At 39.7% G+C, this 27972-nt stretch overlaps 3 protein-coding genes across 3 annotated transcripts; 2 read left to right on the top strand and 1 right to left on the bottom strand.

Annotated features, from left to right (window-relative positions):
- Positions 1–7903: 7903 nt before the first annotated feature.
- Positions 7904–8884, bottom strand: LOC109166630 (E3 ubiquitin-protein ligase MARCH8-like). The gene is made up of 3 exons (XM_019315523.1): positions 8651–8884; positions 8427–8573; positions 7904–7957 (listed from the first exon to the last, which is right to left on the bottom strand). Exons 1-3 carry the CDS (start codon positions 8882–8884, stop codon positions 7904–7906), a joined length of 435 nt encoding a protein of 144 aa, XP_019171068.1.
- Positions 8885–17301: 8417 nt separating this feature from the next.
- LOC109166631 lies at positions 17302–19298 on the top strand. The gene is made up of 5 exons (XM_019315524.1): positions 17302–17472; positions 17738–17840; positions 18213–18301; positions 18399–18749; positions 18885–19298. The coding sequence occupies exons 1-5, from the start codon at positions 17302–17304 to the stop codon at positions 19296–19298; spliced, it is 1128 nt and encodes a 375-aa protein (XP_019171069.1).
- Positions 19299–19315: 17 nt separating this feature from the next.
- Positions 19316–20415, top strand: LOC109166632 (uncharacterized mitochondrial protein AtMg00310-like). The gene is made up of 2 exons (XM_019315525.1): positions 19316–19798; positions 20323–20415. Exons 1-2 carry the CDS (start codon positions 19316–19318, stop codon positions 20413–20415), a joined length of 576 nt encoding a protein of 191 aa, XP_019171070.1.
- The last annotated feature ends 7557 nt before the right edge of the window (positions 20416–27972 follow it).

Consider the following 27972-nt stretch of genomic DNA (forward strand, 5'->3'; position numbering starts at 1 on the left):
AAGAGGCGTTACAGTCAGGACTGCTAAAAGGGACGGACTGCAATACGCACCAACCCAGGGTAACCACGATAACCCCCGAGTCAGACAAATGACATGCACCTTCCGACAAGTTGCCTTATCTCGGCGAAGCCGGGTTGCGGCTACAACAAACAGGAAGGAGAACTAGGAGACCTATTAAAGTAGCAAAGGAACGACACCATTAGTCGAATCCTTGGGTGCAAGGTAAGTACATCGCGACACCTTGCGACCCCACCACCCCAATTTAAAATATCATCCGCCCTGAAACCCCAGCATCTTAATACCCCTATTTGTTGAAAACTCCCACCCCGAATCCTTAATTACCTTAAGAGAAAATTCGCAACCGTCATGACCTTGCTCACCCTTTGTTGCGCTTAACCCAAACCCTCGGAAACCCTAAATTGTTATTGCCCTTACTCTAAGTTCATATCCCCACTCCGCTTGGAAACCCTGTTAAAAACGTAGAGCAGCATAAGGCCCTTACCCTGCCCAGGGGCGTGAAGAACCGACATTCATTGATTCAATATTAAAATAAGTTGTTAGATAGGAATCGGCGAACTAGGTGGAGGTTACGAATACGTATCACCCCACCCTTGCACGAAAACCGTGAAGGCTTCACGAGAAACCATAGCCTGTACGTACACCACCGAAGAACGCCATGCGTTGACAAGAGCGGGCAAACAAATACGTTCAATGTGTTAGGGGCCCTCGCTACAGAAAACATCGTCAAATAGGTGCAACAGGCCGAACCTCGAGGAGGACATAAATCCTTGCTAAGAATTTCATCCACCAAGGAAGGGATGAAACCCAATAGAACAAGAAAGACTAACCCGAAACCCCCCTTACCCTTAAGAACCCTCGGCAAGGATTAGGAGTCAAGACCTAGGGGTTTGACCCACTAAACCGACTGGGTCCAGACTTCTGGACATCCGAGGGGAACGTGCACGGAAACCATCACGAGAATTCCCCTGGAAGCCATAGAAACGAAGGGGACTTCGACACGGGAAGAGAAGATCAAACGAAAATCTTAGAATCAAACAAAGCCAAAGAAAAGGGATCACCAGTTCGACTGCACGCCACAACCAAGCCCCAAACAGGCATAATCACTCAAAGCCAAGAGTCCTTAGCCCCTTTCCCTCCCCTTGCCAATCAAGTACCATTTCGTTAAAGAATCCGTCCTATCACTCCAAACCTCGCTCTTGATCCCTCATTACAGACGAACCCGTACAAGGTGGCAACCTTCCTTCCTGTATTACGACCTTGAGACATCGACCCTATCCGCCCCTCGACTTTGAAACCTAGCCCTTGCACTCCTTACACCCCTTTAAACCCAGACCAAGAAAACATAGATATATATATGTATGTATATCTACCTCTAGAACTCGTGCTTAAGGATCAATGAGCATTGTACGATGGGTCATCCTATGTGTCCAAGTCCCTTTTATTGTGCACAAGGGCATGGGACTTGTCAGGACATGAATCTGTGCATTTTTGGGGTCTTTCCCGAAGGAATTGACTATTCCTAGTCACTTTCCCGCGGGTCCCCAACGGATCCTTCACGGGACCTTGGCGGGTCCTTGGCAGGAGCTTGGCAGGCGGACGACCGCCCACCTCGCGCCCACTGGTACAATGTGCTGATTTCTTAACCCCTCATTTTATTGATTTGTGGCGCACTTGTGTGCCTCGATTGAGGAATGTGAGTCTTGGGTAAGGAACCATGGACCACCTAAACATAGTGTCCTACGTAAAAGACCTTGACGCACGAGACACCCTCGGGAAATCACAATCAATTACATTGCACGAGTAATTGAAATCGGATCCTACGATACAACCGACTAGGGATGTTTGGCGTAAAGGATTGCGCAAACCAAGGAGGCGAGTTGGGAACTCGTACTAAGAACCCACGAAAACCTTAAAAGTCAAAATGCTAAGGAGTGACCGGGACTCCTCCAAACCATGGACATCGTTCGAGCAAATCAGAGGACTCCTTACAAGTTGTATGGAATCAAGAACTACGTAGCCCATGGTGCTAAGCAAAAGGGTGAAGAACACATTCACGCCAAGACTTCAAGGGTCATTAAGGACCTACAAGGAGATGAGGTGACTCGTAAAGTCGCCGAGTCATCCCACAACGAGATTTGGTAACCGACTGCGCTTTAAAAGAAAAAGGGCACGCAAGGACACCTTCATCATTAAAAATAACACAAACAGGGCACAACAATGCCGAACCTCGGGTAAGACATGAAGTCTTACTAAGAATTTCATCCACTAAAGAGGAGATGAAATTCAATAAGAAGAGAAATTCAACCCAAAATCCATCGACTCCCAAGAGACTTTGGGAAGAATTTGGGAAATGCACCCTAAGAGATTGGCTTGGTTGACCCAACTCGGTCAAGACCTTGGGCGCATTAAAGAAGTAAGTGTTGAATCACCATGGGAAATTCCTCAAGAAAGAAGAGAAGGATGAAACCTTAGCCTGGGAAGCAAGGTCTAACAAGGATCTTAAAGTCAAGCAAGCACCAATACCAAGGAAGGAGGATCATCAGCTCGTCGGCGCATCGTGATCAAAGCATCTAACCAGATTATTCACTTGGGATCGAGAAACCTTAACCCATCCTAGCCGAATTCCTTTCCCTCCCTCGGAAAATCGGCCCCTTCCTTATTTCAAAACCCTTTCTACCCTTCAGACCCCATTCTCAATCCCATGTTTTAACGATTCCATACAAGTGGCAACCTCACAACCTAAGTTGCAACCTCGAAAACTTGATCCTAATTCCTGAATTCACCGTGTCCTCAAGTTTGAAACCCACTCTCTTAACCCTGTAAAACCTAATCGCTCCCAAAAACCCAACACACATAGGCGTGCAAGTATACAATTTCCCCGTGGAATACCTTCTCTATAGGACCACGGTTCTTCTCTTGACTCGTTAACCCTGCAATGATTTCCAAGCTTCGGGGACGAAGCTTCTCGCAAGGGGGGGAGAGTGTAACACCCCGTGTTACGGCCTTCAATCCCGGATTAATTATTAAATTAATCCCGTTAATAATAATTAAATATGATTTAATTCGGTTAGGTTTCCTTTAATTAATTAATAAAGGTCCACCATGAACCGTGGACCCTTGCCTAAATTAGAGTCCTAAGCCTATTAGGAATAAAGAAAGTAAACCCTTTACTATTCAGATTCTAATTAGGAATCCTAGACCTAGTTATCTATTAGGAATAAAAGAAGTAGGCCTTTTACTATTCAGACTACGATTAGGATTCCCTTTAATTAATTAATATGGTCCACTATGGACCATGGACCCTTATCCCTAAACCCAATCCTTAGTTCCAAAAGGAATAGAATTAGCAAGCCTATAATATTAGTTCCTAACCAGGACTCCTAAATATATAAATAGGGAACTTAAGAGGCACCTAGAACCCCCCACCACAATAAACGTTCCACCACCCCAAAGTGCTCCAAGAATCCCCTTAGAAGAAATCAAGAAAGCTTAAAGAAAGACCCTTCATAGCCAAGGAATTAATTAAGGCTAAGAGGTAACCCATGTCTCAACAAAACCTATTTTCGTAGTTATAATTCCCCCTTAGGGTTTCCCCCATATTATTGTATATTGGCGAGTTATGATGATTATTATTGGTAATTCATGTGATGATCCCATGGGGGATCTTGATAATCTTGATATTGGGAGATTCTTGATGATTATATGGAGTTCTTGATGATTATGTGTTGTTCTTGATAATTATGTGATGCTCTTGATGTTTATGTGTTATTCTTACCGAACCTTGCAATTAGAAGACGAACCGTATTCTTGTTGATATAAAAGTGATTAGAACCCTAGGTTGTATCGTATGATCTTATTCTTGGATTATCGGGTGGGGAAATCGCATGTTTGGGCGTGATTATATTTAGAAGAGCATGATAGGTTATGTGTCGTTCGTTTCTCGTAATTGATCCGTTAATTGTCTACGTGTTGTCGTTAATTGCGTTGTAAAGTGTCTAAGCATGGTTTCGGGTTCCACAACGGTTCCCGGGGCGCAATGGATGAAAAAGGGTCAGTGGGGGGTAGGTGGGGGGTAGGGGACCTGCCACCTACCCGGTGCCGAGAATTACCGCCTGGCAGCGGGTGGCCGGCGACCCGCTGCCCGGAACAGTACATTCCGGCGGGCAGGCCGGCGGGTGGCCCACCACCCACCGGCTACCCGCTGGAAATTCCCCCAACTTGGGATCCCGGCTTCCCCGTTTGATGTTCCCCGTTCCCCGTGGTGTCCCAACGGACTCCGTTTATCGTGCCTATGTCTAGTTTGATGTTTCGGGTACCGTTCGTAGGTTTATGAGTCTATTACATTGCATGCTAGTTGAATTGGTATCCCGTTGACCTAGGTGGAAGAAGTATGAACCCCTTAGGACTATTCTTAGTAAGTGATGGATCACGCATAGGTTTTGTTATACGTTTTCTCCCCCTTCCTAATGTGTAATGTGGGTTGCATGTGCTTGCTATGTGTTATGTGTGTGTTACCCCAATTCGGTTGCGATCGGATTGGTTATCCTGAGCTGCGGTTCAGAAGCTGGCTGCGGTCAGATTGATACTCTTGGGCTGCGGTCCACCGTTTGGTTGCGATCAAACGTTTCTATACGAGCTGCGGTTCATCCTTTTTCCTGGCTGCGGTCAGATGACATTCTCTTGGGCTGCGGTCCACTGTTTGGTTGCGATCAAACACTATGATGAGCTGCGGTTCATCGGTCGGTTGCGATCGACCCCTCCGTGTTGCGATACGGGGCAGGGTGCTGCGGGGCCGTGTCAGAGCTATATGCGCTGACCCTCATGTATGGGCATGCGATTGGTCCTGTGGCGCCAACAAAGTGTGTTATGTGTGTGACATGGACGAGTTGTGATTACGAGTGTCTTGGGGGATGAGACTATGGGATTTATATTGGGGATTGTTCATGTTGGGTTGTGATCATTGTTTATGCTTTGCCTTATCTGCCTCATCTGTTTTGAACTGCATATGCTCGTTATAACTGTTGCTTGTGTCTGGCCTTATATGTCGAGTCATTCCCGGTTTTAAAGCTAGAGTTCATAGGATATATCTTCATGCTCAAAATGGTTTTCGTATATCTATATATATCTCTATATGTATTGTATTTCAACGCGTTGGAGTGGGTTACCAGCATCTCTCGCTGAACAGATATATTTGGCTTTCAGGCACAGAAGATTAAGTCACTGGAGTGCGCTAGAACTTAGAAGTAGATAGTTTCCCTTTTGCCCTGCGTGCCACGTTTATGTATTTACGCTTTGAGGATATTAGTTAGTTAGCCTGTGCACTTGGGTTCTCTAGCCCAGGTGTGGCATAGCACCCCGAACGCTTGTATTTATATCTTGGGATTTAATAAGATTCTACCTTTATTATAAGTTTTAAATGTCTTAAAAATCTGGGGTGTTACATTAGGCTTGAGCCCTTGGAGGATGTAAGAGAGCTCGAAGTGCATGCCTTGGATGCACATTTCAATCGCGTGGCTCTGTGATATCTTTTCCTTGCAATTCAAGAATAACTCCCTCCATCTTTCAATGTAAGCGGTCGAGCTTTCACCATTCCTTTGGCGAGTGGTGGTGAGTTCTATGAAGCTAACTGTTCTTCTTGTGCTGTAGAAGCGGGTAAAGAACTCGTGCTCCATGTCATGCCAGCTATCAATGCAGCTAGGCTCCAAGTCGGTGTACCAATTGAAGGCAATACCCTTCAAAGAGCGGACGAACTGCTTGACAAGAAGATCTCCATATGTCCCAGCGTCGTTGCATGTTTCCACGAAGTGGGCGATGTGTTGTCTTGGATTGCCTTTCCCATCGAATTGTTGAAATGCTGGAGGTTGATATCCAATGGGCATCTTCAAATCCTCTATCCTTTGGGTGTAAGGCTTGGTGTAAGTGTATGAAGGTTTTTCCCCCTCGAGCTTTCCTTTGATAGCTCCCATGGTGAACTCGTCAAGTCGATCTACTGGTATCGTGCCCCCTGTGACTGGAATGCTCCTGTCCGAACTTGGTATGTGCGAAGTTGATTCCTCGTGCACTATAGTTCGCCTAATGAAAGTTGGTGAGTGCGAGGCATCTTCTCCTTGAACCTCAGGCTGTTTTCCAAGAGCCCGGCTAGTTTCACCATTCCTTGTGCTCTCGACCTTTTCAGCTAAGTCGTTGATTCTCTTTTCTTGGTTTTGAAGGAGGGTGGTGATCCCTTCAAGCGCCTTAGTGATGCTTGCAAGCTGGTCCTCTATAGTTGTCGCGCTTGTTGTCATAGCCGGCATGCCTGTATAGATGCGTGACCATTCTAGCGCGACCTTCCACATGTTAGACGACGGCGATGTCGGTGACGAGCCTCCGGTGTTAGCGTTTCCTTTTGGGGATGTTGGACTCCCGCAACCAGCAACTCCTTTCAAAGATGTTGGATTCCCGCTATCGGCTGCTTCTTTCAGAGATGTTGGACTCTCGCTACCAATTGCTCCTTTTGGGGTAGTCGATTTCTCGCTATTAGCCGCTCCTTCTGAGGTAGACGACTTCTCGCTATTCGCCACTTCTTTCGAAGATGTCAGCATCCCGCTGCCAGCTGCTTCTTTCGAAGAAGCCTGCCTCCCGTTATCGGTTGCTCCTTTTGAAGATGGTGGACCTGCAACATAAATAAACTTCCTCGGGACGATAGGGGCCGTTTCGAGTCTTTGAATCATACGTCGAACAATTGACTCAGGCTCCGGCGGTCGCATTCCTAAGCTCCTTGCACGGCTCCTGGTTAATAGTGTTTCGGTCTCTCGGTTAGCTTCAGAACAAGTTATTGATGAAGACTTGGAACTAGCAGCTTGGGCATAAGACTTCTTGAACATCGGGCTTCTTGACGCCATTCCGGTTGCTAGTAGAATTACTTGCTGATGTAGATCGATAGTGAAGAGATGAGAGGCAGAGCGGTCCCATTGGGTGTGCCAAAATCTATAAACACAAAAAGTAAACTTTGTATATATTCCCAAAATTTCGTGTACAGCGTGTGTATAAGTCAAAGTGCAGGTACAAAATCTCTGTCTAGTCCTCTGATTCTTCACTGACTTTATCTATGGAAGTGCCTCCGGGATTCAAATAGCGTAGCCTCTGAGATTCAATTGGCGCGTGCCTCCGGGATTCAAGTGGCGTAGCTTCCGGGATTCAATTGGCGTGATCTTCAACAGCAAAACATCAAGCTCCGAAGCAATTAACTCTGCAAAACATTAATTAAAGCGCCTGCAATGGCTTCAAGTTGCCTTCAAAAGGCTCCAAGATCTTCAAAGTACCTACAAAAAGGCTTCAAGTTGCTTCAAGATCTTTAAAACCTGTAAAAAAATGCCTTCAATGCCTTTAATTCTTCAAGATCTTCAAATGCCTTCAAAAGAGCTCTCAAATCTTCAAGCCTTCAAGTTGTTAAGCGTTCTGCAATGCCTTCAAGCTCTCAAGTCTTCAAATTGTTCTCAATGTATTTAAGGTGTGATTTGAAGAATGGAATTGAGGCTCTATTTATAGTGAAGTTTGTAACTAAAATCCCTCAACAAACTCCACTAATTTTTATTAAATTAAATTAATTAATTATCTACTAAAATGAACCTTGTCAAAATCAAGTCTAGGTTCATTATTCTATCATCTAATTCAAATTCAAATTAAATTATAATTATCTAATTCAAATATAATAAAATCATATTATATTTAAATTATAATTAAAATTATAATTATAATTCAATTATGAAATGGGCTTGGACCAATTAATTACTTAATTCAATAGCCCAAATCAAATTTACTTGGACTAATTAAATTAATTTAATTATCATAGCCCAATTAATTAAATTGGACTAATGATCAACCCTGAAATTAGGCTCGATAATCATTTAATCGGTCCACTTGTCGGCTTCAAATTTTCTGTGTCTACACAGTGCTCCTGTTTCATTTACATCGTCAGATCATCAGACTAAACAGTTAGATAGAAAATTAAAGCTGCTAATACCAACCTTTCAACAAGAGAATTGAGACTTCTACTCTACCATAAAAGATAGTCAAATAGAAGAGGTTTAGTCCCAACTTAAGTACTTTTACATATTTTGATAAGGAAAGTTAGGGATATGATGAAAAATATATGTGCTTACCCATGCTGTAGTAGAATGAAATAGAGGATTGTGAAGACAAGAAGCTCAAATACTTATCAACAGCCTTGTGAATCATTCCCTCGTAATCCACAATGTAAATATACCCACCAAGCACTACAATTAGCTGGGGAGAAATAAGAATTCATAATAATCATATATATATATATATAGGTACATCTAATGAGCTAGCTAGTATAGGATGAAACATGCAAGGTCGAGTTGATGAAGCTAGGAAAATGTAGAAAGAAACGTTATTATACTTACTGCTTGAGCAATCAGGAAATGAAGAAAAAAATCCTTGACCACAAAGAGCTTGTGCTTTACTCTTGTGACAATGTCATATTTCACCTCTTTCACTTGTAATCGAAATGCTGCTTTACAAGTGTAGCAGTGGGTGAAAGCAAAACCTTCCTGCAATACAATAATTTAAACTGAATTACAACAATATGTATGTGTAGGAATAAAAACTATATATATTTCTGGCTCACTCCGACAGATCTCCACTGGTCTAAGCATTCCCTGTGGATGAACTCTTGGGAGCCTTTACAGCGGCAAGGAGCTATGAGTTCGTCGCCTTCTCTGCAGTCAGTGTCAAGGCAGATACGGCAAAAAAGCGACGACGCTGACTCCAAATCCCGCTCACTGCCATAGATAAAGCGGGAACGGCGGGTGGTGTTGGAGCTGCTGCTGCTTGGGATTTGCGCCACCTGATTTTCTGCCATTTCTTACAAAGAAGCCGGCCGGGGAAAAGGGAAGAAAATTTTAAGGTGAGGATGTGTGTTGGTGGATGGATTTCTGGCAATGCAGAAGCTGAGGGAGGAGGGTGAGAGTGTTGGGTTTTAATTTGAAGAGGGATCGGAGTTAATTAGCCAAAGTGCAGACACGTAGGTAGTAGAAGGCATGAATCCTGGTTGGCGTAGGGTGGGGGGTGACGTTGTTGGTGTTTATCTCTTTTGTTAGGAATATAGCGGAATAATGCGGAAGCGACGAATCAAAAATTGAGAATTATAGAAGTTGAGTAATAGGGGAAAATATAAATGACACAAAGAAATAGGAATATGGAGAATATATATATTATATATTATCACTCAATGAGGATTAAAGAAATTAATATAATATATATATGTATGCTACGTGAAGTAGCTAAAAGGAAAAGATAATTAATGAATGAATTGGTGTGTTTACAAATACAAAGAAACTATCTATTTATACATTGGAGTGAAGAGACAAATGCGGCGAAGGAAGGAACGTGCAGACATGCTATGTGGGTGAGGTTTAGCTGCATGCTGAGTGGCTTCTAAAACAAATTTGAGCCACACATATTTTATTTTCTAACAATCTCCACCTTGGATCAAATCCACTATGGAAATTAACAATTGGAACAGCCGACTAAACTCAAGCACTGCTTGAACTTAGCAATAGGAAGAGGCTTGGTGAGCATATCTGCTGGATTCTCCGATGTATGAATCTTCTGAATGGTTATATCTCCTGCAGTTATAACATCTCGAATAAAATGGTATCTAACATCAATGTGTTTGGTTTTGGCATGATATGTATCATTCTTGGTGAGGTGGATAGCACTTTGACTATCAGAGAACACAATAGTGTGACCTTGTGAAACACCAAGTTCCATAACCAAACCCCGTAGCCAAGTAGCTTCTTTGACACCTTCTGTTGCTGCAATATATTCCGCCTCAGTCGTAGATAACGCAGCAATAGACTGAAGCGTAGCTTTCCAACTGATAGCACAATTACAAAGAGTGAAAATATAACTGGAAAGCGACCGACGTCTGTCAAGATCACCACCATAATCAGAATCTACAAAGCCCACAATATCAGTAGATGTAGAAGAATTTCGATCAAAAACCAAGCCCAAAGACGAAGTACCCTTTAGGTACCGTAGAATCCATTTAACGGCGTTCCAATGTTCCTTACCAGGGTTATGCATGTAACGACTCACCACACTTACAGCATGAGCCAAATCAGGTCTAGTGCATACCATAGCATACATAAGACTTCCAACAGCACTAGAGTAAGGAACTTTTGACATATAAGCCACATCAACATCAGACTTAGGGCATGAACCAGAGGATACCTTAAAGTGTGCACCAAGTGGAGTAGACACAGGTTTGCAATTGGACATATTGAATCGATCAAGCACCTTCTCAACATACTTTTTCTGGGATAGATAAAGTTTACCCGCTTGACGATCCCTGTGTATCTCCATGCCAAGAATCTTCTTTGCTGCACCGAGATCTTTCATCTCAAACTCATTGCTTAGTTGAGACTTCAACTCATCAACCAGAGACATATCAGGGGAAGCAATGAGCATATCATCAACATAAAGAAGCAAATAGACAAAAGACCCTTTAGAAAATTCTTTAAAATAGACACAACTATCATACTGGCTTCTTGAGAATCCTTGCCCCAACATACACGCATCAAACCGCTTATACCATTGCCTTGGAGCTTGCTTTAGCCCATAAAGAGATTTTTGTAGACGGCAGACACAATGTTCCTTCCCAGGAACTTCAAATCCTTCAGGTTGGTACATGTAAAGTTCTTCATCAAGCTCTCCATGTAGGAAAGCAGTCTTTACATCAAGTTGCTCCAACTCCAAATCAAAAAGAGCAACAAAAGCAAGTAGAACACGTATAGAAGTATGACGAACAACTGGAGAAAAAATCTCGTTAAAGTCAATACCTTCACGTTGATCAAAACCTCGAACAACTAACAGTGCCTTCCACCGTGCTTTCTCAACCCCAGGAATGCCTTCTTTCTTTTTGTAAATCCACTTACAGCTCAATGGGCGTTTACCTTTCGGCAACTCTACCAGCTCCCAAGTCTCATTCTTATGGAGACTTTCCATCTCTTCTTGCATAGCAACCAACCACTTGGACGAGTTGGCACAGGAAATAGCTTCAGAATAGCAGGATGGATCACCATCAACCTCCTGTGCAACTGAAAGAGCATAAGCAACCAAATGGGTTTCATCGTCACTAGCGTACCTAGCAGGTTTTTTAATTGTTCTCCTAGGCCGATCTTGGGCAATAGAGTACTCTCGCTGTGGCTCGACGAGAGGTGCGGTACTTGTAGATGCATCATCTTTAGTATTACCATTAGTGGTAGTAATACTATCATTAGGCCTGAAATCAAACTCCACCTTATCACCAGTACTCTGCGTCTCATCTGTACTGGAATCTTTTTCAGAAGAAAGTAGTGCATTTTCGTCAAAAGTGATATCTCGACTCAGAATGATTTTATGAGAATCAGGAGACCATAGACGATACCCTTTTGACTCAGAAGCATAACCAAGGAAAATGCATTTGACAGCTCTCGGGTTTAATTTACCCGTACTGGAATGAGCATAAGCAGGACATCCAAAAACTCTTAAGATAGAGTAGTCAACAGGATTACCTGACCAAACTTCTTCTGGAATTTTGAAATCAAGGGATGAATGTGGAGATCTATTTACCAAATAGAAAGCAGTAGAAACGGCCTCGGCCCAAAAATCACGCCGTTTCCATAACCCAGCATTAGAGAGCATACAACGAGCTCTTTCCAATAGAGTCCTGTTCAAACGTTCGGCAACACCATTTTGCTGGGGTTTACCAGGCAAGGTCTTGTGCCTGGCGATTCCATTTGCCGCACAGAAGTCATTGAAATCTGACTCACAGAACTCCAAGCCATTGTCTGTCCTGAGCTTCTTGACTTTTTTACCTGTCTGAGTCTCAACAAGTATTTTCCATTTCTTGAAAATAGAAAATGCTTGATTTTTATGTTTCAGGAAATAGACCCAGACTTTACGAGAAAAGTCATCAATAATAGACATAAAATGTCTACAGCCTCCCATAGACTGGAATTTAGTCGGTCCCCATAAATCGGAATGTATATATTCCAATACATCTTTGGTACGGTGTGTAGCAGTAGAGAAACTAACCCTCTTTTGTTTCCCAAAAATACAATGCTCACAAAATTGTAATTTACCCGTACCTGAACCACCAAGGAAGCCTTTCTTGCTCAGGAGATGCATGCCTTTCTCACTCATATGTCCCAGACGCATATGCCATAATTGAGTGAGATCCGCATCAGACATCGATGAGGATACCGCTACTGAACCTGTCACAGTACTGCCATGCAAGACATACAAGCTTCCAGAACGAGAAGCTTTCATGAGAATAAGAGAGCCTTTTATGACCTTCAAAACTCCACCTTCAGCTGTGTACTTGCACCCCAGAGATTCTAAGGTGCCCAATGATATCAGATTGCGTTTCAAATCAGGAATATACCGGACATTGGTAAGAGTCCTGACAACGTTATCATGAGTTTTAATCTGAACACTTCCAATTCCACTAACCTTGCATTGGGTATCATTACCCAACAAGACAACTCCACCATCAACCGGTTCCAGAGAAATGAACCAATCTTTGTGGGGACACATGTGGAATGTACAACCAGAGTCCAAAATCCACTCGGTTTCACTCCGTTTCTCACCGGAGCTAACAGATAACAACACATCACCATCTGAATCACTTTCAACAACACTAGCTTCAGCGGACTTCTTTTCTCTCTCTTGCTTGTTTTTCAGCTTAAAGCATTCAGTCACATCATGACCATGCTTCTTGCAGTACTTACAGGATTTGTTGGACTTACGTCCTTTGGACTTGGATCTAGATTTTTTATTGCTACTCTCTGTTTCAAGTGAACGACCCCTTACAATTAAGCCTTCACCTTTGTCCTCAGACTTAATTTCAAAATCAAACTTTTCTTTGGACAATAGGTTTGACTTAACAGTGTCGAAAGTAAGGGTGTTACTACTATTACCATACAGCATAATTTCTTTGAAATGCATGTATGATTTCGGGAGAGAGACAAGCAATAAAACAGCACGATCCTCATCTTCAATTACGACATCAATATTCTCCAAGTCCAATAAAATAGAATTAAATTCATCCAAATGAGATTTAATCGAAGTACCTTCCGTCATGCGGATTGTGTATAGACGCTCCTTCAGGCGTAGCTTGTTTGCCATAGTTTTGGCCATGTAAAGCGTATCCAGCTTGGACCATAATTCTGACGCAGTCGTCTCACTTAATACCTCACGTATAACCTCTTTAGACAGGCACAAAAGGATGGTTGAACGTGCCTTGTCATCCAAATCTTCCCAAGTTTCATCTGTCATTGCAGCCGGTTTCTTCTTCTTCCCAGCTAGCGCTTTCTTCAAACCGTTCTGGGTTAGAACGGCTTCCATCTGAACCTTCCAGATAGAAAAGCTAATTTTCCCGTCAAACTTCTCGATATCGAACTTAGTAACAGTCGACATCTTTGAAAATAACTCTCAATTAAACCGCTCTGATACCACTTGTTAGGAATATAGCGGAATAATGCGGAAGCGACGAATCAAAAATTGAGAATTATAGAAGTTGAGTAATAGGGGAAAATATAAATGACACAAAGAAATAGGAATATGGAGAATATATATATTATATATTATCACTCAATGAGGATTAAAGAAATTAATATAATATATATATGTATGCTACGTGAAGTAGCTAAAAGGAAAAGATAATTAATGAATGAATTGGTGTGTTTACAAATACAAAGAAACTATCTATTTATACATTGGAGTGAAGAGACAAATGCGGCGAAGGAAGGAACGTGCAGACATGCTACGTGGGTGAGGTTTAGCTGCATGCTGAGTGGCTTCTAAAACAAATTTGAGCCACACATATTTTATTTTCTAACATCTTTCATTCTCAGGTTAAATTTAGAATTGAGAAATGTGTTTAGACTTGAATTCGCTTCCTTAGCTTCATGCATCCGTTAAAGCAAGCAAGAAAGCAATTGCGGTGGTGGAAGCCGTGGGCGGGTGGGTTGTAAGGAAGAGATCAGATAAGAATTGATCGAAGTTCATATTTTTGTATATCTATTCTAGGAAAAGGTTATGGTATACTTGATCGGCAAAATAGCCTCTTCAAGTCTTAAAACTTTGAAAACTCTTTGGTTTTTTTTTTTTTTTGTAAAATAGTTACCTTATCCGTCAATTTTGACTTATGTGACCAATATTAGTTTGACTTGTTAAAAATCAATATAAGTATTTGGTTAATCAGCTTTTTCTAACTCCAAAATGCTAAAATTCAAAAAGCCAATTATCTTTTTGAGAAAAAAAAATTATACCATACAGCTATCAGGTAACAGCTAATTCACCAAACACCTTTAATTTCTATAACTTGTTAATGTTATCAACTAGTCATATCCTCTAATCCAATCAGCTAATTGCTATCAGCTAACAGCCATTTACCAGACAGGGCTTTTGAGTTTGTATAACTTAACGCCTGTATTATTGAATTAATTCCATTTGTGTCCTAGATTTATAGGTAGCAGTCCATGCGACTTGTAGTCCTTCTATATCAGAACATTCATTTGGTCCTAGTATTATTGTGACATTACCTTTTTTGTCCTTTATCAACAAAACATTTTAATGCCGTTAAATATAAAAGAATTTTTGTCTTTAATTATGAATTTTTTATTAAAAAAAAAAGTAAATATAAAAATATAAACTTTGTATAAAAAAACAAAAAACAAAAAAACAAAAAAAAAAAAAAAAAAAAAAAAGAAGATTGAAATGCACTTGTATTTAAAGACATTTCAACAATTTTGTTGAAGGACGACAAAAAATGATCATGCCCGATGTTCTGATAAAAAAAATACTAAAAATAAATTTAGGACAAAAAGAAATTAAACCTTTATTATTTGTTTGGGGTATTATAAGTATAAAGGGTTACCATGTTAATACTTAATAGACATTGCATTGTAGATGTTTCTATCCAATTATATGACTCAATAATGCAAAATTATTTTGGTATAAAATTATAATTTGTAATTTATTACTATTAGATCAATTCTGTTGTATGTCACCTAAATATTTTTCGTATTATTATTTATTTATATTAGGCATATGATTTAAGTTTATTAGATATTATTTTTATTATTTACTTTTTTTAATCGTCCATAATCGCTGCAGATTTTCTAGCAGGGCCGGATTTTAGGCTGTGCAAGCTGGGCTACCGCACAGGGCCCCCAATTTTAGAGGGGCCCCCAATTTTAGAGGTCCAATATTGAATTTTTACCTAGCTAGTTTAGAAATAAAAGTTAAAAGTTTTCAATTAAATTTAAAAGGTTCTATGAAGAGATGGTAAGAATGTGTATTTATTCTATTTTAACTTGGAGGTTAAAGGTTCGAAACTTGCATGTATTGATTTTAAAAATTGTGATTTAATAGGGCCACATTTATTTACTAGAACAGGGCCACCAAAACTTAAAATACGGCCCTGTTTTCTAGATATTAACCGATAATTATATATAGATCATTTTTATAATATTGATATGAAGATTTGGGATAAAATGCGAAAGGCTTCTCCAGGTACAAAAAAAAAAAAAAAAAAAAAAAAAAAAAAAAAAAAAAAAAAGGTTAGATCTCAATCATTGATTAAATTCAGATCAACTGTCTAGAATGACTGAAATTTTGGGGAAAAAAAAACATGCGTGGCTATTTGGTAAAATTACGTGAGTTGTGTTTTTTTTTTTTTTCTTTTTTTTTTTTACTTCGAGTGCATATTTTTCCTTCTTCGAGTGCACATTTTCCTTCTTCAATTGCGTAGTTTCTCTTCTTCAATTGCGTAGTTTCTCTTCTTCCAGTATACATTGTAATGTATATAAATATATTTTTACTTCAAGTACATAATTTTCATTTTTTGAGTGCACATTTTTCTTCGTTAAGTGAATAATTTCTCTTTTTTCAAGTGCACATTGTAATGTATATAAATATATTTTCTTCACAATACGACATATCGATTCTTATTATCTCTCCCTAGGGTTTACTGCTAGGGTTTCTGTCTTCTTCCCTTGGATCGCCGAGCTAGTCAAGCACGTTCCGGTCCTTCTTTACGGTGAAGCGCCGGATCTTCTCTCTATTCATGGCTACGTAATCGACCGGACGGCAGGGGGCAGTCGAGGGGTTGGCAAGGAGGTGGACCGATATGGTCCTTGACAAGGACGAGGAGGTGTTCGCACCGGTTGGGGAGGTTAACGCCGAGGGGGCAGAACCGGTGGAGGAGACATGGAGGTTAGTTGGACGTTTTCTGACAACAAAGGTCATTAAGCTTGAGTTTATGAGTCAGGTCATGGCATCCGTATGGCAACCGGTAAAGGGGGTGCAAGTGTCTGAGATTCAGCAAGGTTTGTTTTTGTTCGTTTTCCATCATGAGACGGACATACAACATGTTTTTGAAGGTGGACCATGGTCCTTTGAGAATCATACGCTGGTGTGTAAGCAGGTCCGGGATGGCGTAATCCCTGTTACGGTACCACTTAATACTGTTGATATATGGGTACAAGTCCACGAGCTACCTCTCGGTTACACCTCTAATGTGATCTTGGAGCAGGTCGGGAATTTTTTGGGGACTTTTGTTAAGATTGATGACAGATTTGCGGATGCACCATGGAAGTTTTTCTATCGCATTAGGGTTTCGATTCCTGTCTTGAAACCGCTTAAGCGACGTATGAAGCTATTGAAACGTGATAAGACGACCCGCTGGGTAAACTTTAAGTATGAGAGGCTACATAATTTCTGTTTTTTCTGTGGTATGCTTGGACATCTTTATAGGTATTGCTTGAAAGCCCAGGACTCGGCTCTAACGGTGGATTAGTATCCCTATACTGATGATCTGCGTGCCGGACAAAGGAGGGGGCCGCGTAAGGTGGGTGCGCCGTGGCTCTTGGATAAAGATGGGAAACCGATGCAGCCGGCGACAACCGTGGCTTCTGGACTGCCGAGGGGACTGAGCGACGCTTTCGCGACGTGCTCGGATCCTGGTCGGCGGGGGCCCGAGCCGGTTATGGTGGCGGCGATGAAGAGGAGGCGGGAAAGCGGTGAGAATGGTGTGCATGATAGTGAGGGTGATCAGGATGTAACAATGGCAGAAGTCTCAAAAAACTTGCTTGTGGCGGGTTCTGGATCCCAGACCCGCCCATCATCATGAGTACCCTAAGCTGGAACTGTCGTGGCTTGGGCAATCCACGAACAGTTCGTGAAGTAAGTGACCTTGTGTCACGTAAGAAGCCTAATTTTGTTTTTCTCATGGAAACTAAGGTTGGCAGGAGTCATGCTAAGCGCATTCGTGTCAGTCTTGGTTTTGATGGCATTTTTTATGTTGATAATAATGGTTTGAGTGGTGGTTTAGCTTTGCTATGGAGGAAGAATAATACGGCAAGACTTATGAGTTTTTCAAAGAATCACATCAATGTGGAGGTTAGTATAGCTGGTTTCCCGAATTGGCGTATGACGTGTTACTATGTATTCCCAGAACGTCACTGGCGATATGAGGCATGGGAGTTGATTAAATCGCTGGCATCACGATCTAACCTGACATGGGTTATGATTGGTGATTTTAATGAGCTCTTGTATCAATATGAGAAGATGGGGGGGTGGGGGAGGGGGGAAGGGGGGGGACCCACATCCTGATAATCTCCTACGTGGCTTTGGGGATGTTATTGGGCAATGTGGGTTATCTCAGCTGCCAATGAATGGCTACCAGTTCACATGGGAAAAGGGGAAGGGAACAGCTAACTGGATTGAGGAGAGATTGGATAAAGTGTTGGCCACCCAGGGGTGGTGCGGTATTGTAGGAGGCCTCTGTGACAAATATACTGACACGAAAATCGGATCACTCTGCTTTGTTCCTGGGAATTTGTGAAAGTCGTGGAAACAAAGAGCCAAGCAACACTGGCTAAAAAAAGCCGATGCCAACATGACTTATTACCACAGGTATGCCTCTCACTGTAGGAAGAAAAATACTCTGTCTAGACTTATGAATGATAATGGGGAGTGGGTGGAAGGGAATGCCATGACAAGCGTCATAATTGATTATTTTGATAAGATTTTTTGCTCTGGAAATCCTGTCCCTGGGGAATCGTTGTTCCAGAAAGTAACGCCTAGGGTCACTCAAGCTCAGAATGAGAGTTTATTGTGACCTTTTGTGATTGATGAAGTTAAGAGTGCTCTATTTGCAATGTTTCCTGATAAAGCTTCAAGCCCTGATGGAATGAATCCGGGTTTTTATCAGCATTTATGGGATGTGGTAGGGGGGATGTTTCGGATTTTATACTAAATTGCTTAAATTCATGCTCATTTCCCCTGGTTTAAATGATACGGATGTTGTGTTAATCCCAAAGAAGAATATTCCTGAACTGGTTACTGATTTAAGGCCTATAGCATTGAGTAATGTGGTATACATGAATATGGCTAAGATGATCACCAACAGAATGAAGCCTATGATGGGGAATATTATATTGGACTCGCAGAGTGCTTTTATGCCTGATAAGCTCATTACTGACAATATTTTAATAGCTGCAGAGGTGGGGTACTATTTGAATAGGAAGCAATGTGCAGTTGTTGGTTGGGGAGCTCTTAAGTTAGATATGGCCAAAGCTTATGACCGTATGGAGTGGCCTTTCCTACAAGGAATGCTTGTAGCTCTGGGATTTAATGAAACATGGATTAAGCTCATTATGTTGTGTGTTTCTTCTGTATCTTATAGTTTTCTGATTAATGGCCCACGCACTGACTCCCTAACACCCACACGTGGGCTACGGCAGGGGGATCCCCTATCTCCCTACCTATTTATTATCTGCGCGGAAGGACTGTCTTTGTTATTATAGCAGGCGCAGAATGATGGTTTGATTCATGGGTGCAGAGTTGCTAGGGGTGCTCCCCCAATCTCTCAACTATTCTTTGCAGATGATAGTCTTCTATTTTTTAAGGCTAATAGGCATGAGGCCAATGAGGTTAAAAATTGCTTGTCAACATATGAGGCTTTCTCTGGGCAGGTGGTCAAGTATCATAAGTCTAGTATATGTTATAGCAGAAATACGAGTATAGAGGACAGGGATGAGGTGGCACAAATATTACAGATCACTCAGGCACCTAATTTTGGGAAATATCTGGGCCTACCCTCATTCGTGAGAAGGAATAAGAAAGCAGCATTTGCATATATTGATGATAAAATAAAGCAGATCAGAGGATTGGTTCGTGGAGTAAAAAGTTGTTATCGCAAGCTAGTAAGGAAATCCTGTTAAAAAGTGTGGCTCAAGCTATGTACCTTTTCGATGGGAGTTTTTTTGCTACCTGGCCTATATCTGTCTGCACGGCTATTGAAAGAAGAGTGAATAGATATTGGTGGGGGACAGGAACTGACCGTGGTATTCATTGGAAAGCATGGGACAAGTTGTGTATCCCAAAGAAATATGGGGGGCTGGGATTTAAGGACTTAAGAACTTTTAATCTGGCAATGTTAGGTAAGCAGGCATGGCGGATGCTTACTAATACTGACTCATTGGTGTCTCGTGTATATCGAGCCAGATATTATCCCAAACATACCTTTTACAAGGCAAGTCTGGGAAATAATCCCAGTTTTTATTGGCGCAGTATTATGGCAGCTAAGGAAGTGGTGTGTGGTGGAGTAAGACGGCGCATTGGGACTGGAAATTCTACGCTAATCTGGGAGCACCCGTGGCTCCAGGATGAGTTGGACCCTATGATCCATACAGAGATGCCACCCCAATTAACAGGAGCTAAAGTAAGTGGATTGATGATCCGGATACTAGAACCTGGGACCACCATATTCTCTCAGATATTTTCCAACCAAGTGACATACCCCGAATTCTAAAAATAACAATATCTCCGAAATATGATGATGATTGGTATTGGCATGGGGATCTTAAGGGTACCTACTCAGTTAAGGATGGCTAGCGTATTGTAGGAAATTATACAAGTAGTAATGATGGAGCATTTAATAAATGGCTTACTTTATGGAAATTAAAAATACCCCCAAAATGGAAGACATTTTTATGGAGAGCTATAAGTGACATCATTTTCCCACCATGAATAATTTACTTATAAAGAGGGTGGATGTGGATCCGATTTGTGCCATGTGTGGAATTATCCAAGAGGACGCATTGCATGCTTTAGTATCGTGTGGTTATGCTAACTCCATATGGGCTCTATCTAACATTCCACTCCCCAATATTGTGACAAATATTTTCTATGAGTGGTTTAGTGCAATGTTAAATGTTCTAGACACTAATGGGGTTATATATGTAGCTGCAATTCTTTATCATATCTGGAAAACACGGAATGGAGCGGTTTGAGATGCTTGCTTACCTTTGCCCAGAAAAATTGTTGCCAACGCAATAGCCACCATGCAAGCGTGGAAGGCCGTACACCATGTCACGGCTGTCGGCGATGTAACCACCACCGTCCCCCCTGCTGGACTGCCGCTACCTCCACTGCCGGACGAGACCGCATCACAGCCGGAGACCGCCCATGCCGCAGCCCCACGAAAATGTTATATGGATGCCGGCTACCACCATGCTACGAATGCATCCTCGGTAGGAGCTGTACTGCTAGAGCCCGATGGAAGATTCATTGCAGCGTACAATGCCCCCTTACAGGACTGTTTCTCCCCACTCATGGCCGAGGCATTTGCGTGTAAGGAAGCTTTATCTTGGTTACGGGACCGTGGCGAGCACATTATCCGACTTTACACGGATTGTCAGACTCTACACTGCTATGTATCCTCAATAGGACCCCCTCTCAGATCATATATCGGCTATGTCGTTGATGCTTACAAGACTTGCATATCTACTTTTGATTTTTGCTCAGTTAATTTTATTCCTAGATCTCAGAATTTATTAGCTCATACATTAGCTTCTACAGTTTCAGAACAGTCTACAGCTTTGTATTGGGACTCAGTCCCCCCTGATTCTATTATGGTTTATCTATAAAATAACCGTGTATGGTTTCCTTCAAAAAAAAAAAAAAAAAATATATATATATATATATATATATATATATATATATATATATATATATATATATATATTTTTTTTCTTCATGTACATAATTTCCTTATTTGAGTGCATATTTTTCTTCTTCAAGTGCATAATTTGTCTTCTTCAAGTGCATAATTTTTCTTCTTCAAGTGCACAATGTAATGTATATAAATATATTTTTACTTCAAGTACATAATTTTCCTTCTTCGAGTGCACATTTTTCTTCTTCAAGTGCATAATTTCTCTTCTTCAAGTGACAATTTCCTTCTTCCAATGCATAGTGTAATGTATATAAATATAGTTTTACTTCAAGTATATAATTTCCCTTCTTTGAGGGCACATTTTTCTTCATCAAATGCATAATTTCTCTTCTTCAAGTGCACATTTTCCTTCTAGCTTCCCGTGCATATTCTTACCCTTAAATAATGGATCAATTAAACCTCCATTAAACTCACAATTATCCCTGATGAACACCATAGACATTGAACCAAACCATACAAACTGTTTTTACCTACATAAGACCATTGAATTATGGAATATGATGAAATATGATGAAAATAGGTTGAATTATGGAATATGATGAAATCCACAGCAGAATTGAAGGAAAATAGGTTGGAAATGATCGATCCACAACATAATTGAATTGAATTATGGAATATGATGAAATTTACAACAAAATGACTGATAATGATCAAGCTTTTGTAAAAAATTTATTTTAGATGTCTATTAGATGAACGACTTAGATCTCACCTCATTTTTTTTATTTGAAAAGCCTTTTGCACTCGATCCTAGACCTTGATATGAATACCAAATAACAAACAAATAAAATTACCTATATAATTAGATACTAGTAGTTTTCCGTGCGATGCACGGACACAGTTTTAGAAGTATTGTTTTAATGCTATGATACTAAGTAGATATTTTTTTAATACTACTGGCTCTATTACAATGTAGTATTTGTTCATATACTTTCGAGGTTCAAATAACCAATATCACCTCCACTAAGGTTCAAACTTACAACCTTCCAAATGGAAGTTCAACCCGGGTACCATTAGACCACATAGTCTTAGTTGATATTATGTAGATATAATTTTATTAAAATATAAATATAACTATAATGTAATATTTATTTTTTTTTGAAATTTAACTATAAAATGTAAAACTTATTCATTTAAAAAAGTTTATCTATGTAAGATCTGCGTTGATTTTATATAGAGATTTCTCGTTTTTTTTTTTTTTTACATATATGGAGTCCAATTATGATTGAGGTGTGGTTCAGTTATGCTCCTTAATTAACATTAAATACAAATCAAGATCTCTTTATATGCATAATATTATTTTTTAAACGTTTCGTCTAATTTTAGTATTTAATGAATTTATAACTTTGTCCGTATTTTTTAGCTTGTATCTTATGTGAAATATATATAACCCAACAGGGTAGCTCAAGTGGGAAATGAGTTTTCTTTATGGAAGAGAATTTTGGAATAACTCGGGTTCAATTCCCTTTGGACTAGCTTTTGCGGGTGGACCTGGACCGTTAAACGTATAGAGAAAGACCCGGTCCACATTGTGGTTTACATCAAAATATATATATCTTATTTTTGGGCATTACAAAAATTTTTTTAAAAAAAAAAATCAATTAACATTTTTTTATAATATAATAAAAATAGAATTTTTAATATAATAAATGCTGGGTCAATACGTGGTTACATTTTTTTCTTATTTCGGGCCCAAAGTTAACCCATTGTTGCAAACCCATAAATATTGCCCATTTTTTCCCGCCAATATTGTTATTGCTCTTTTATAATAAAAGGTTATTATATTTTCAACATTAATAAACAATTTACGTAATATTAAATAGAAATATTAGCATTCAAAAAAAAAAAAATAGAAATATTAAATAAAACACTAACACAAAGGAATATAATATATTGGTTTTTATAGGGAATATAGTATTGTTGTTTATAGTATGAAAAATGTTACATGTACAAACTTTACCACTACAATAATGAATTGTTCAATTAGAGTAGACTCTAAAATAGGGATGGCAACGGGGCGGGGTGGGGCGGGGGCGAGGGCGGGGAGTATACTCCCGTCCTCGTCCCCGCAACTCTGTCCCCGTCCCTATCCCCGACGGGGAATTAAAAATATTCCTCATCTCCGTCTCCACGGGGAATTAGGCGGGGACGGGGATTCCCCATTTTCCGTCAACTCCTAGTCAAAATGTTAAATTTTTAATTTTTAATAATAAAAAATTTAAAATCTAAATTCTTGTTTCAAAAATTAAATACTAACTCTATAAATAAATATATAAAATACTAACAATATACTATATATATATATATATATATATATATATATATATATATATATATATATATATATATATATATATATATATATAGGGAGGGCTTCAAGTAAGAACCCTTTCTTAGGTAGGAACATAAGAACTAATCCAAACCCTTCAAAGCTACTTAATCAACAGTGTAGATAAGTAATTATTTTTGTGTGTATCTTGAACATAATTAATTAAAAAGGATATTAATGTAATTTTTTAATGATACCAATTAAAGTGTAATGTTATATTTGGATTCTTTCCAAGATTTTAGGAAGACAAGATAAGGAAGGAGTCCTAGTGATCTGTAATTCTGCGTACGTCTTATTTGCGGCAGGGATTGAAGCACGCCCGGCCACCATTGGCGTAATTCTGAGCGAGACGCAGACCACCAAATTGATCGCTGACTCCCTGGTGAAGAATGACAACAGCCGACGATGAACGTAACAATTGTGTTTGCCCCGTATTCCTGTGTGTTGTTCGTTTTTGGAATTAAATTGAATATATCCATGCGGAGTGCTATGTTGAATGCAAGAATTGAATAAAAAGTGTTGTTGTGTGGGGTTTGCAAGTCAAAGTTTGTAGGGGATGTTGACAATCGACGTTTTGTTTACATTTTGCAACTAAAAACACATACAACTACTACATTTTGTCATACACAAAGTACTTCACCACACTTTGGGCACACACTACGTAACACTAGTGCACAACCCCGTGCATGTTATGCGTCTGACATTTATGCATATTGACCAATACATTGACACAGAGTTACAAAAAATGCAGCACATTATTTTTAATACCCATTTGGTGTACATGTATTCATTGGTTCAGTATTTAAGGTGTCCAGAATGGCATAAATTGCCCAATCTAAGTGCAACCCATAATGTTAAATGTGTTGTCATACAGACACTAATTCATCATACTATGGCACACAGTAATTGTACAAGTGCACAATCCCGCCCGTCACCACCATATGATGTGCGTGCACCCACGTCTTAAGGGAAGTGCAAACTGGGAAAGCAGGACTACGGAGAATTGATGTGTGCACATACGTGGAAATCAATGTGCCACACTGGCCACATAAACTTCTGAGTCCGTGCATCTTGAGCGGGATGTGTGTGCCACATTGCTTAACCATATATGTTCAATGCTTCACAAGTCACGACGGCGCGCTCATTAGGGAGTTCATCCAATGTTTGAGAAGTACTAATGTATATAATTAGTGTGTCCATGAACATGCGTGCACATAGGTTAATCGTTGTGTGAAATAGTGTGCTAAAAATATGAGAGGTGTAATCCAAAGAAACAAGGTTGATGTTATTCCTTCCAATGTGCACAATTGTCAAAATGGTTGTGCCATAAGCCATAACGTACAACATGAGGGCGGTTGAAAAGGAAACACAGAAGTTGGTGTGCGCCTGTGTTATATTGTGTGTGCCAAATCGTACATGTAGTTTGTGTGCACATGGGTAACACCATGTGTGCCATATTGTGTTGGGTTATTGTGGCCATGACCTGATGTGCACGTTAGTGGATTTTTATGTGCCATTGTTTGCTAAAGTTGTTCTAGAGTCAAACCACGGACACCAGGATGATGCTATACACTCCTGTGTGCACTTGCCTTACATTTTCTGTGCCAAACGTAGTCATTGAGTGTGTGCCATATCGCATTGTGTGTGCCATATTGCATTTTGGGGTTGCCATATTACATGATGTGCACTTAAAATGAATTGTGTGTGCCATATCGCACTGCGTGTGCCACAATGTGCCAAAAGTCTAATATATTAGAACATCAAAATACAAGATGATATGACAGCCTGGGTGGTGAACTGAAATCGTGTTTTACGTTGTGTGCAATGTTACAAGAAAACGACAATCATAAAGGAAAAAGGAGCCAAAAAATAGTATAGAGTAACCAAGGATTAGCTATCAAATAACATAACCAACATACATGATTCTACCAAAGTGAACTAAACTAAACAACTGATCAACTAGCTAAAAATGAGCTCACGAAGCTAGCTTTGTTCGAGACCCCTAGTATAACCCTTTTGCAAACCACAATCCCATGCATTCACTGATTACCCAAAAAAAGGTATCTATATGTCGCATTACAAAGGCACTGCAATCCAGTTTGTTACGTGTATCGCGCAACCACATCTACATCCTTCTTGGGACAATTACAACAGCCCAATACTGATCATCAACCACATCATCACGGAGTGCAGACAACCGATCTTTCTGACAAAGAGCAAAGAGCAAAAAGAAACAATGCCAATTAAATTACCGATAAAAACAAGCATTCGCTGGAAAGAAATGTGTATGAGAAATGGTGAACATCTGCGTGTGCACTTATGAAGATATGTTTGTGCAATAATGTGCAACCAGAAAGATAATCAAGCTATTGTGATAAACTATAGTGTGCACATAGGTTATCCTGCGTGTGCCAATACAACACAACACCAAGGATAAAATATACACAAGAACTAACACCTATCAAAGAGCAGAGACAAAGGATAAAATATACACAAGAACTGCACACATAGCACTACTAAGGAACACACTGTTTGCTAAACAGACACATACCCCACATGTGCACACACAACACTACTAACATACACACGCCAATAACTATAAACCATATAACACACTAAACACACAGGAAGGAAACAACGTTAAAAACCTCAACCAATTTGCACATTCAACTGTTTTAAAAGGCACACCAAAACAAACTAACAAACCAAACACCAATACCCTACCCACATGCGCATACCCCGGCATCCATTGCATGAAAATAATACCCTATAAACCCACAAACATACAAAAACAATCACAGAAACAAAAACAACAACATGGATACTATAAACAACTTAAAACCTATAAACTTGGTAAGCACAACTTCAAGCTAAAAGTGATAATACGATCACAATGAATTCATTAATTAGGCAAGAAAGAATGAAAATTCTAGAAAAGTCAAATATGACACATGAAAAATAAGAAGAAACATATTTCAGTCATAGAGCCAAAAGATAACAAAAGGTAATAAGGATTTAGGAGAGGTCCAACAAAATTCAAACATCAGATCAATATAGTGCTTAATTCCAAAAACCTGACTGCTAAGATCCAATAATATTCTCATGACATTTTCAATTAAAATAGAAAAAGTTATCTTTTCAAGACAGGTTAAATTAGAATATGTGGTACAAAAAAAATAAAAATTATAAGCACAAGTTCTGCATACCATGAACAAGCAAACGTAAGCCATGTTTAGACATAATTATGAGCAGTTAAATAAATTTAAAAATGAATTCCAAGTTACACAAAAATTTGAGCATCAAGGAAATCATGAATGATGAATCAGAACTAATAAATTTATTTTCATCCCCTATCACTTTTAAGGTCAAAATCTTGACTTTGAATGCAGATTCCCAATCAAAACCCAGCAATGGTAAAAAAAATGAATGAAGGCCATAACTGCCTGCAACAAGCAACATCAGAACCCTATACAACACAACACCAACAACGGAATGCAAACTTGAAAAATCAAACAACTCTACAACACATATACAATTAAAATAGGCATACTAATTGCAAACGAAATCGATATTTAAAAAAAATAAAAAAAATAAAAAAAATAAAACCCACCTTGAACAGTGGACCACCGCATCGCTGGACAGGGACGCTTGGGGTTCCTACCATCACCACCGGCCATCTGAGACGAAAAGCTGAAGCAGATACAAGGCAAAGCAAAAGCCAATCGCAATCTGGGTGTGAGAAATCTTGGCGTCGACAAGAGTCCAACCTACAACTAATCAGTTTAGAATGCGAAGACTTTGCCCGATAAATGCTCACCTTTCACCCACGTACACCATCCGAAAAACCTAAACTAACCCTGCTTGTCCAAAACAAACTTTAATCAGCAAAAAAAACCTAATAAAAAATAATTAAACGTGAACCGTAGATTAAATAAAATAAAGGGTTTAGATTGGTTCTTAGGTTCCTACCTAAAGATGGGTTCCTATATGATTACTATTCTATATATATATATATATATATATATATATATATATATATATATATATATATATATATATATATATATATATATATATATATATATATATATATATATATATATATATATATATATATATATATATATATTAGGTTCGGGTGTGGGTAGGGTGCCCAGGTGCGGTTGTGCGATTTAATTTGGGCCTTTCATCTCGCTTAAATCAACGTTCAGGATTATCAAAGTTTAAAAAAAAAAAAAAAAAAACGCGGTGGCAATTTTGTAATTTTTGTATCTAGGTCAAAATTAAGGTGAGTGGATCTGTGATTAATGTGCGTGAGTTTTGTGCTTAATGTGCGTGTGTTCTGTGCTTAACGTGCGTGAGTTTTGTGCTTAATGTGCGTGGGGTTGTGCTTATCGTGAGTAGTTGTTAAAACTTAAAGTCTGTGAGTTAATACTTAAAGTGCGTGTGTTTTGTGCTTAATATGCGTGATGTTTATGCTTAATGTGCGTGAGTTTTGTACTTAATGTTAGTAGTTGTTGAAACTTAAAGTCTGTGAGTTAATATTTAAAGT

This window comes from Ipomoea nil, unplaced genomic scaffold, assembly GCF_001879475.1.
Source record: "Ipomoea nil cultivar Tokyo-kokei standard unplaced genomic scaffold, Asagao_1.1 scaffold3104, whole genome shotgun sequence".
Classification (NCBI taxonomy): Eukaryota; Viridiplantae; Streptophyta; class Magnoliopsida; order Solanales; family Convolvulaceae; genus Ipomoea; species Ipomoea nil.